The sequence below is a fragment of the Phalacrocorax carbo genome, chromosome Z (assembly GCF_963921805.1).
Source record: "Phalacrocorax carbo chromosome Z, bPhaCar2.1, whole genome shotgun sequence".
NCBI classification, from domain to species: Eukaryota; Metazoa; Chordata; class Aves; order Suliformes; family Phalacrocoracidae; genus Phalacrocorax; species Phalacrocorax carbo.
The window spans coordinates 84,113,438-84,125,806 of NC_087548.1; the positions used below are offsets into that span (position 1 = coordinate 84,113,438).

General features: G+C 38.3%; 1 protein-coding gene across 2 annotated transcripts in view; it reads right to left on the minus strand.

Moving 5' to 3' along the window:
• Positions 1 to 12,369, minus strand: part of MCTP1 (multiple C2 and transmembrane domain containing 1) — a 287,955-nt gene that overhangs the window by 143,219 nt on the left and 132,367 nt on the right. The window contains exons 4-6 of one of the 2 annotated variants that reach the window (XM_064438587.1): positions 9,181 to 9,260; positions 8,524 to 8,632; positions 1,725 to 1,763 (exon numbers count right to left, since the gene is read on the minus strand). In XM_064438587.1, the coding sequence (XP_064294657.1) occupies positions 1,725 to 1,763; positions 8,524 to 8,632; positions 9,181 to 9,260 (228 nt within the window). The remainder of the gene's footprint in view (positions 1 to 1,724; positions 1,764 to 8,523; positions 8,633 to 9,180; positions 9,261 to 12,369) is intronic. The other variant, XM_064438588.1, reaches the window with a different exon arrangement.

The window sequence follows — 12,369 nt, forward strand, 5'->3', positions numbered from 1 at the left end:
CCCCACAAGGCAAACAAGCTCCATGGTTTAACTGAGATACTTCTGTATATCAATCACGCACACAGCAGTGCATGTGAGAGGTTGTACAGGCGTTAGATCTCTAGGTAAAACTATTCAGTTGAGACAGATGTAGAAAAATGCAATATTTAAAATAATACATTCAAATCTTTTGCCAAATCTTTTGATATGCCCCTTTGCAAAAACGGCAACTAGTGAAATGTTACCAAATTAATGCACCGAAGGAGAACATGGATAAATAATTCACTTGCACCGCTCTGAAGAATTCCCAACTACCATGTTGTGACTTTCATTCAGGATTACCGAAGCTCACAGTTGTGTCAATTTAAGTAAGGGAAAGTTCTTAATAAACTAGTTTTACAAAAGCACATCAGGAGTTAATTCATCACTTGCATGACGCAAAACAGCTGTGTCCTTCACCATCCTCACACCTCTTCATTAACTCTTCAGAAGTCTGAGTATCTCAGATATTCCAGGAGAAGTTAGACAAACCATATGAGAATCAGAATACTACACATCACCACTTCACCATTACCTTTGCTTCACAGATTTCAAAAAGGCAACAGAGATTGAGTACTGTCCTGTGCCACAGAGGCAAACTGTGTCAAAATCCCATGCATAACCCAAAAATTATGAACCCTGCTCTTTTTTTTTAAGGTTTCTTAAGGTTAAGAAACGCTTGCAAATATTAGTCAGTGAGCAGTTTGTACAACACTGTTCATTAATAAACTTCTATTTAATTTTTTGTATCAATATGCTAGAAAAGTAAATAGCTTTACAAAGTAAGTGAAATGACCCTATTTAGCTGTTTCATTTGTCTCATTTTAACATCTTTACATGATAGTATCTCAAAAAAACCCAGACCTACCAAACCAACTCAAGACTTTCAGGAATTCTAATGCTATTTTTAATCATGCAAATAATAAGGCTTAAAACTTGAAAGCAGCATGGTAGCATTAGCTAAGAGTGGCCAGAAAACTGCTGAGAAACTATGCAGATTTTCTTTGTCTTTTTGGAGGCATATACAGGAAAAAGGTAAAAATTAATTGTATTTTACCACAGTAAAACTCCCAGTCTCTCCCTAGTGGAAAAGACCATACACTGCTCCTTTTTTACCACTCGCACAACTCCTACGAGGAGAAAAGCCAGATACTGAATTTGCTTTAGGAGGTATCTGTGGACCTCGATAAAGTGGACACCAAGAATGATTCCTTAAGCACTCTGCTCCTGGGGAGGCTGCTGCAGTTGCTATCTGTGCAGGCCTGCAATCGGGGAAATTTCTCTTTGAGATGCATCACTCTGAAAACTTCCACATATAAAAACTCTGACCAGAAAAAGCAGTAATAGGAACATGAAAGTTACCCTTTGCATAAATTCTTTGTTAACATGAAAGCTTAAGTTAATTGTTTACACGTGAAGAAATTAAAGGTTTTAGAAAAAGAATCAGGTCATGTTTGCCACTTACATGAAGTTACTAGATGACTTCAAGATATGCTATAATGCTATAACGAAGTTGAGAGGTTTAATGATTACATTAACTGTTTCATGATTTTGATTTGATGAAACACAAAACAACGTCATTAGAACACGATTTGAAGGAGGATAAATCCTGTTGCACAAGTTTGCAGTCCTAGATGTCATGCTTGGTAAAACATCATAGTTTTTCTTAAAAAAAAAAAGCCAGAAGACCACATGCTAAAAGTTACCTTACTTGATCTTTTCCAACTCTTCCTCATTAGCATTGTCTGAAAATAAAATAGAGCATTTTAATTACCTTTTCTCTGCAACACAGAAAAGGAGGCCAACTGTCCCCAGTGGGACAATCCACAGCTAACCACCACTACCACTGAAGCAGCAACACGTACACTCCAGCGACAGCTACACAAGACTGAAATAAACCCACACAACTGGTAGCACTGTTCGCACCCAGGCACCCTCCTCTGGGTGGTATGAACGTCTCACTCCCGAGACAGTGCGTTACGTGAAATTGTTTAAAAAAAAGAAAGAAAGAAACAAAGAATTAGAGAAGCAAATGAAAAAAATGAATGTGCCATTACTGATAGTGACTTAAATTTTGACTGATACTTGAATGACAGTTTTTTTAATATTAATGTACTCCATTTTTTTCGGAATACCACTGCTCGGCTCACAGGTATAGCCACGTAAGAGAAACCCTGCATAAGGCTCCTTCGACTACATGCATCTGTTACAATACCCTCAAGGTTACCACTGCTAATTAGTTTCACAGCAGTAAAAATAGATCTTTTGTTCGATAATTATGCACATGGGATAGAAAAAAATTAATACCGTGACTCTTTAAAAAACCCAAAATGCAGTAGCCCTATCCCATTGCCTAAATAACCTGTAAAGCCTTGGCAATGCTCTGACATGCCGGGAGGCAAAACGTCCACAGATGCAGATTCCTAATCATTAAATAAAAGACATACCGGTCAAGATGGATGCAAACAATTGATCTGTGAACACAAGCGTTGCTTAAAGCAGTTCTGTGGAAACACAGAGAAATTAATTTGTACAATTTAATAACACCTAGCAGCCTGCTGTTGATGCTGAGTGAGAATAAATTAAAGGCCATTAATTTCTCTGGAAGCTATATGCTATGAAAAACAATTTTTTTTTCTTATTAACTATTGCAAAAAACTTTTTCAGATAACGGAAATAAACTTTGAAATGCAAATACATTCCTTGTTAAGAAATAAAAATATTATTTGGGGAACAAATGAAAGTGGGAGCAAATATCTGGGTTTTATGTTTTTGAACTATCCAGAAACTTTTCAAATAGGCACAGGCTTTTGGGAGAAGAAAAAGAACTAGATGCTGAGGAAAATTTTTAAGTCCCTATGGACAGTTAAAGCCTAAAGCCTCAGCAGTAAGTTAATGATAATTGTAGCACTGTGGCTTTAGAAAATATACATAGACACTGAACATTTTATAAAGCGGGAGAAAGCCGTTTAACTCAGTTTTATGGAAGAGGCACATAAGAATTAAGCAGCTTGAGGCCCACAGCAGGTCCTGGAGAAGACCTCTGAGCTCCTGCAACACACCGCAGTTGTTGCTGAATCCTACACAGCCACAATACGAGCACGAACTCAGCCTCACTGGGCTTCAGACCAGGCTGTGAGCAAGGAGGGGAACAAGGCCTGACAGCTGACTTAACTATGGATCAACTGCGATCTCAGCTCTGAGGAGTTCACTTTGAGCAGAAGCTACAGAAATGTATGATCGTACCTCTTGAGTGCATCAGCATCATCACCAGCTGTAGCAGGGTAAGCTGAAGCCATCGTAACCATCCTTAGGAGCCAATAAATCAAATTTATAGCATAGGGCAGATTGTTGGACTCGATGACCTTAAGGGTCTTTTCGAACCTTAATGATTCGATGGTTCTATGATGGATGATCTACATGGAACTATTTAATCTGAAAATATTCCATGCCCTGAGTCCATCTCTGCCATTCTTTTTTTTTCCTATGCTGTTATTATCCCTCTGGTAAATAAAAGAAAAAATAAGATTGCATGGTAAGATTTAAGGCAGCAAGCAAATTGACAGTATATTAATGCTGTTAATATCTTCATATGAAGCAAAAAAGTAGTAAGCATCACTTGGGATAAATTATTTAAGGAAAAAGCAATGCCGTGAATTTTATTCTCGCTAAATAACATCCAAGTAGCACTCAATATGTTTCCTTTTTTCCCATTTTCTATGCTACTCAGGCCTCTGGCAGTGGTGGAACAGTAGTCCCCAATCTCTGCTGGCCCCAAGGCAACAGCTCTCATCAAGCTACCAACTTTCTAATTACCCTGTAGCTGAGAGTTGCCCGTTAAGGCCAAGGTTGGAAACAACTGTTGTAGCGAAGACATGGGCGACATGCAGCTCTGACGAACCCGCGGCCGCTCCGCAAGTTCTCCAGAGATGAAACCCGTGCACTGAACTCCGCCGGAGAGAGAGCCAGAAAAAACTCACATGCACTGCGGCACCGATGACCACAACACCGAGCACAGAGCCTGCAGACATCACGTGCACATTTTTAATCGGCATGCATGCAGCTACAAACGGTACACAGGCATGCACAGCACCGCAAGTATCCGACGGGAAGTATAAATACAATAGTGTCTGAACTAAATGCACAAAACAAATGCCACTGGAAAGAAAAAAAACAAGCCATTCCTAGTTCTGACTTCTTATAAACTGGTCATCAAAAGGAGAAATTAATGAAAGATACAGCAAGTACATCATAAACACATTATTTTTTAAAAGAAGTGTTAAAAATAACATTTTTTTTTAGCGCTCACAGGCATTACCATCTTTAAATATACATACTTTTTCCATACATTTTTATTTCCAGTCGTCTTTGTTTACACTAGTTATCTAAGTTACCTGTCCTCTCAAAGCAAAATAGTTAAAAATGCTGCGTTTATCTAAAGGACAAGCAATGTTAACAGCACAGAGCAAAAGCAGAAGAATTATTGGAACTAGTGCTACTGCAAGTTAATTGTGTTAGGATGGAAAAAGTTTACACTTCTCATGAATACTAAGACATTCTTATTTTCACGGTTGCATGAGAATATTTAATTCATCGACTTTTATTCACCGTTAATGGTTGTTAAAAAATCAGAACAAATCACTTTGCCTTCATTTACCAAAAATCAAAAGAATAGGACACCTATTCATGTACATATTTTGAATGAGGTATTACAAGATTATGACTTTTAAAGTTCACATTTTCATTCCTTTAGAACATGCACTAGGTCGCAAAAGGCAACAATACATGCAGGATTTCATAGAAATTTTCATTTGTTCACCTATTTGTTAACTCATACGTTAACATTCGATAACTGCAGGCTACTTCTGCATTTTCTTCCATGAAAACTTACTACAAAAATCAGTTTATGGAACAAGTATCTTGAAACTCCTTTAATTGAAACCGTGCCTGATATTCCTCTACTGGAAACACACAAATTGTAAACTACTTAAGTGCTGTTTTTCACAATCCACCAGGACTCAAGGAGACAAATTCCCCTCCCCTAGTCTGTAATATAATTTTACATACAGTTACACGAACATATGCATACGTTAATATTCTTAATTGATATCTGAATCCAAAGATGTAATCTGTTTTGATCTTAGGAAACCACACCTTCCAGCTATAAATTCTAAAGAACATCTCATCAGTCAGCACACTGAAAATCTGCATTTCATCAGAATTCCTGTCAGAGAGATAAGGAAGAGGATACTCCTGTGTGTGCCAGATATCTCTCTTTGCTCACCTCAAGGCTTCACAAAAGTTAGTTCCACCCAAAGCAAAATAAACTATTACTCTTTCAAAGTGATTCCTTGTTTTTTAGATAATTTGTAATAATACCTCTCTCACAGACAGGTGGCAACATACAGCAAGGCCCCCGGTTTTGTACCATTTAACTTCCAACTGGAGTATCTTATCCTCCAGCAGTGTCAACATGTCTGAAGCCGTGTGACAGGATGCATCTTCCTCTATTATACAGCTACATTATTTTGATATGCCAATAAAACTCTTTGCCACACGACCTGTCCCCTGCTACACGAATGGATTGCCAGAAGACTCTCCCTTGATCTGTACATCAGAGCATGACCTCCAGAACACGCTCAGTCGCTCCAGCTCAGGCAGCGAAGGGATCTCTCTGAGAAGCCTAATCTGCTTAAAAAAGTTACCAAACGACATCACAAACTGCAAGTCTTGTTCACCAGGGCCGGGTTTGGATTATGACTACAGAGGTGCCCAAAATACAGGATCAGACACAGTGATGCTTCTGTGTCTATCTGGGAAAGCTAATACTTGCTTTGTTGAAGCTATTCCTTTTTTTAATTCTCCAATGGTTTTACCAAACACTTTTGTCTTAAGTATATGGAATTAAAGTACCTGAAATTTCAGTACTAGCAGTTAATTTCTGAATTCTTCAGCTTGATGACTTAACCATTTTACACCACTTACAAGCGGCATGTGGAAGCAATTTAGAGTTATCACCTGAACAAATGAAAAATCATTAAGAAGAAAAAATATTTTTGAAATGTAGGCTATATAGGGTTATCAGACAACCAGGATTTAAGAAAATTTTCAATGCCTTAGGAAAAAAATGCATTTGATGTGAAAAGACAGTGTTTCTATGTCTTCTATGCAGCAGTCATTAAAGCATATTTAAAGGTGCTCACAGGTTTTTATCTAAATATTTCAATGATACTATTTGAATTATTACCTATACAGAGATATCCAAGTAGAAGGGAAGCAGTAATTATTCAAACAGTATGCTACACAGATTGGGAACGTAGGAGTCGCTTTAATTACTAGTTTATATGGTGCACATTTCAAGAGCGGACAAGAATTAGCCTTGATCCGCCAACATAACGTTTGAAAATGTATTGATCTCGACCATATTAAATTCAATAAAAATTATCCTCATTATTACAAGACCTTTTTAAAAATAACTAAGGATGACAGTCTAATTGGAGCGAGACATTTGGAAACCTATCTGTTCCTTAGAGAGTAAATAAAATCTGATAAATAAGTAAATAATTACATGTGGTAACTGAATAAAATATAATTGTGCTTTGAATTATTAAACCACACACACATTCGTATACAGCTATTCAATATTAATTTTGTAGGTCATCTGCATTGTGACAGAAATGCTCTGATTTTACTCCAACTTTGTTAGAACTGCTGAGATTCGTATCTTGGGAAGACTGGTTTCTAATAACAAATATAAAGCTTCAGCTTAGGAATCAGAATCTTAATCTGAATCTTGGGCACCCTCAGAATGATATAACAGTTTGAATGGGAATAAAAATTGGTCACTTGAGAAAACTAAAAGAATTATCTTACTAAATAGAAAACTAATAATGAAATGCACAACAGCACAAAAACAATTATTCCTCCTATGACAACCAGTCAGTTGGATACGGAAAAAGTTGCCTCCCAGCACGTCTAAGGTGCTCCCATTACTTTTGACATGCAGCAACTTCACTGAGTAAATACCCATATGAAAGACAGGTTACACTGTAGTGTCTTGTCTTCACTTTCTCACCTTGATTTTCTTTAGTGCTCTTTGTGTAATACCCGACAACACTGGCGGCATGGTAGCTATCCTCTCTGTATGATGAAGAAAGGAAACTACCGTGCTGTCCGCATAATGGTTTTCCCACATAACAATACAATAGTTCTGTGGTGTGTGATACAGGATTATGGCAGGATGATGCCAAAGCCACTTGGAAAAACAGGGCTATTACCAGCTGACTCAGAAATGCTGATCTTACTCAAATACACACAGAAAAAAAAATCCCAGAATGAAATACATTTTTCAATTTAAGTAATAAACGCTTCATGGTGTAAATTTGCAAGATAACATTCTGAGTTGTCTGGACGAATGTATTGCTAAAAGAAAGATGCACTGTTTAAATAAACTTCTGCACGTTACTACCGTTTTCCATTATTTTTGTTAAGTTCTAACAGAATATGATGATGAAAAAAATAAACAGATGAGAAACATATTTTCAAAGCTCTACATCTCTGTCATACCAAAAACCAAACACCTAATTCCAATAACTGACTTACTAGGCTATTTAATAACAGCTAGGAGATCAGTGGGAAAAGAACAATATTACAGCCCACCAATACCTCAGGTGTGCAACAGTATGATGGGTCACACTGCAGCATACAGAAACATACATGCTCTTACAAAAACCATATAGTTGACCATATCCATGGAAAATTTAATCAGATTAATAATTCTTTCTTGATCTCCTTGAAGCCAAAGGAATGCACATTTTTACAACCTCTGAGCAAGATGTCATCTCTCTCATTTCTACTACCCCTCAAGCCAGAAGACAACTAACAAAAAGCTCATAAAATACATCCAACTAGAGACAGAATTTGTCCCAACAGGACCTATAAAACTGCAAACTATTTTCACTTACAACTAAGCAGCTCAGAAAACTAAGATCAATGAATTAATTACAAGAAACCTAGAAAACCACACAATTTTAAAACTGAAATTTTAAAACTGAAATCTAGTCACAAAGTTGAAAAGCATCAAATACTACTTCATCACTAGATGCCAAAAAGCAGAAATACTACCTTTCTTCAAGACACATGTCTTTTCATGGTGTGGAATGGGATTCAAATGTTCTTATCTAGAGATGGCAGCACTAGGTCCAAAATCCTTAAACAGTGATTTACTGATATTTTTCCATACTAATCAGCAACATTCACCTGCAACTGACCGTAACTGAGACTGCTGAACAATTATGTTCCAGGTGGATCCCTCAGAACTATCTCAGGGGGAATCCAGTTCAGGTGAATTACGCTGTACTACACCAGAAACACTGTCCAGTGTTATTTTAAGAATTGGAAAAATCTAATTAACCTCAGAACATGTGGTTTACTCTTGTGCTTTAAGTCCTCCAGCCATAGGATAATTGCAAGAGTGACAACACATATTAAAATATTTAAAATTACCATTTCTTGCTGTTCTTCTTTAGGACCCACCATAACAGATAACAATATACTTCCCAGATCATGGTCAGGGTAATGAGGATCCTTCAGTCTCAAGATAACATCTGTTTTCCTAGGAGACAAAAATACATGCAAATTTTTTTTTATTTCATGCTCTCAGATAATGTAATTTCTGAATCATGAAATTAAAGGCATCTGCATTTATACGAAACTACTTGAAAAGTGTCACAAATATACCCTATTTCTACTTTAAGTATTGCAGTCTAAACACTCATAAATAAATACTAAATACTGTTACTGTGTGTTAAGTACTTCACTTACTGAAGTAATCAAATCTGAACTGTAACGTTAATGGATTAAAAAACAGAAAAAAAAGAAATTAAACAGTAGGTGGTAATGCTGTGAATGAAGGTAATATAAAAACACTATTAAAGTGGTTATAAAACTAACACTATAAAAATGCTATGCACAATCATTTAATATATTACTAACATTCATATTACAGTAATTCTCTAAACATAAGTGCTTTTCCTCAGCTAGTTTTATGTGGTGTAGGTTTATATAATTATTTTCCAGCATAATGTTCTGTTTGCAATTCCATAAACATAGTATCAGCAGACAACCATAAAGAATGACTCTGTAGGCTTGTTTGTGCCATACCTGTTTAATTCCAATGAACCGAGATCCAAAAATGCTGCACCAATAAAGTCATCCTGAAGTCCAAAGTCATAGTCAAAGACCTAAGATGCACAGGAGATAAAGGCATTTTTCAGTATTGGAAATATTTTCTTTATATATATATATATTTAAAAAATATTCTTGCTTTATGAATGGTTCTTGAAACTCCTTTCCCAGAGTTAAGCCGTGTTTCTCACATGTCAAACCAGGACTATTGGAACTGCATAACCTGCAACCTTCTGGCCACAAAATCAAGTTTGAAACTGCTTATGTAAAAGTCAGAATGCATCATGTACAGGCAAGGGGGTATGCTACTGCTACTAGACCGCTTATGTGAACAACATCAACTTTATAAAAACAAAAAAAGTGTTTTATAAGCATAGTCATTAAAAGAAGGAAGACCAGAAGAATAACTGAAGTTAAGCAGAATCATTGATTTGCTATATATTAATTGATACCTTTATCAATTTTGCAAAATACAGACAAGATGGCAGGATTGTGAAAAGTGGGTTATTATAGGAGTTGCATTAGGAATGATAAAACTGCGGGTTTTGAAGGTCATATGAGTTTCTACGGTTTAGAAATGTTATAATCTAAGGTGAAAACTTAATGGATATGTGTAAGGAAATGGTGACATTTATTACTATGAGGACCCTGCCTCCTAACTTGCTTCCTAAAAAAAGAAAGCATCTGACAACTTTAATGACATCCAGACAGAAATCTGTGGCCAGTACATGGAAGAGCATCAATGGTTTGAGATTATTTATGCCTTCCCAAGTCAGCAGGAAGAATAAACAGTAAACTGGGAATGGCTTTCAGAGGGAAATAAACTAAAAAGGTGGATGGCAACAAAGAAAAGCTGTGGAACAAAATTACAAAAAACAAAAATGGGGAAAATGTCAATTATCAAAATCAAGCTTTCTGGGTAAGTTGAATTTTCTCAGCAAATATTGTCATAAGAATTTCTGAGGACCAGAATATACCTTCAGCTCTAAGTAAGAGTTAAACTTGTGAACAGCTAGCAATGAGAACATTTAACTGAGATGCGACAGGCCCAGGTTCAAGGTCTTCAATTTTTATACAAATATGTCAACTGTTATATTACAGGAACTCTTCTCCAGGAGGCAATTAAAGCTGTTCACCTTCTAAAAATACTTTAATATGGTCTGGGTTAACACAGTAGTACCAGAAATCCCATAGCCCAGCGGCTACAGCATTGCTGCAGGACTCAAAGCGCTTAATGCAAGTCTGTGAGCACAACTCCCTCATATGCATTGATCTACCTGAGTGGGTACCTTCATATTTTCTCTGTCTAATATTCACTCTAATGGGGAAAGAAAACAAATTATGAAATCTCAGTTCATGTTGCAAAATAGACTTGTTTTCTCCCCCTATAAATTATCAAGATGAAAATGTCAAATAAATATTTTCAGCTGACTTAATGAGTAGTGCAGTTCACACACCAGAAGGACACAATGCCTTCCAGAGGGACCTGGACAGGCTGGAGATGCAGGCCCATGTGAACCTCATGGGGTCCAACAAGGCCAAGTGCAAGGTCCTGCACGCGGGTCGGGGCCACCCCCGGTACCAGCACAGGCTGGGGATGGGGGGATGGGGGGATGGAGAGCAGCCCTGCGGAGAAGGGCTCGGGGGTGCTGGGGGGCGAGAAGCTGGACGTGACCCAGCAGCGTGCGCTGGCAGCCCAGACCCCCAGCCGTGCCCGGGGCTGCATCCCCAGCAGCGCGGGCAGGAGGGCGAGGGAGGGGGTGCTGCCCCCCTGCCCCGCTCTGTGAGACCCCCCTGCAGCGCCGCCTCCAGCTCGGGGCTCCTCAGCACGGGACAGACACGGGGCTGTTGGAGCGGGGCCAGAGGGGGCACAGAAATGCTCCGGGGGCTGGAGCCCCTCTGCTGCGAGGCCGGGCTGGGAGAGCTGGGGTTGTGCAGCCGGGGAAGGGGAGGCTGCGGGGAGACCTTATTGGGGCCTCCCAGTGCTTAAAGGGGGGCTGTGGGAGGGATGGGGCGACCTTTTTAGCAAGGCCTGCTGTGACAGGACAAGGGGTGATGGCTTTAAACTAAAGGAGGGTAGATTTAGACTGGATATAAGGAGGAAATTTTTTACGCTGAGAGTGGTGAAACCCTGGCCCAGGTTGCCCAGAGAAGTGGTCGATGCCCCATCCCTGGGAACACTCCAGGCCAGTATGGACGGGGCTCTGAGCGACCTGATCTGGTTGCAGATGTCCCTGCTCACTGCAGGGGGGTTTGGACTAGATGGCCTTTGAAGGTCCTTCCAACCCAAACCATTCTGTGATTCTATGATTCTGTGATACCACAATTTAATCATGTCTTAGAATATGTGAAGAAACTATAAAACCTGAAATATTTCACACAATGTGTTCAGGGTACACACATGGATAGTCATTATACCACTTGACACGCTCTTCCTGGGAAAAAAAAATAACACACACCTATTCCCTTGTGACCCTACTGCAGGGCTGATATTTGGCATAGATAAATCATAACAGGTCACTATGTTTTAAGTGTCCTTCTCTGAATCTCCTTCTTTTACAGTGCTGGGCACGTGTTCATTCCATATGAGTCACTTAAGCTTAATAAGGGCAGGAAAATGCCAGCTGAGAATTACAATTAACTTTATGCTTTTCTAATAATGATGTATTTTATCTGAGCAAAATATATGAAATGTAGTACAGATTGATACTCAAAGGCTGTTTAAGTGGCATTCATCCACTAAAAATAAATCTACAGTTCCATATGTCAGTCAAAATTTTTGTTCACCTACTTAAGACTGATACTGATCTGAAGCATTATATAATTTCAGACCAGTTATAAAGATTACTTAGGTAAGACTTAAGTTTCCAAGCTTTCTCAAAGTATTTTTGACTTATGTATGTTAGTTAGAACCCTAAGAGTATATTTTTTCCAACAGTATTTCTAGAACTTAATTTTTATCTACTTTATTTTACACAATTAAGGTTCTCTTTTGGATAACGATCACCACAAACTACTGGGGCCAGAAAAGCGCCTTTCCATTCTGTGCCTATAAAACAAGATCACAGCTTTAATAGTTTCCATTCCAAGACGGATAGCTAAGGAGTACTAGTAGCACTGCTGCTAATTACTCTGGGCACTGCTGGTCTCTCTTTGATTTAAACT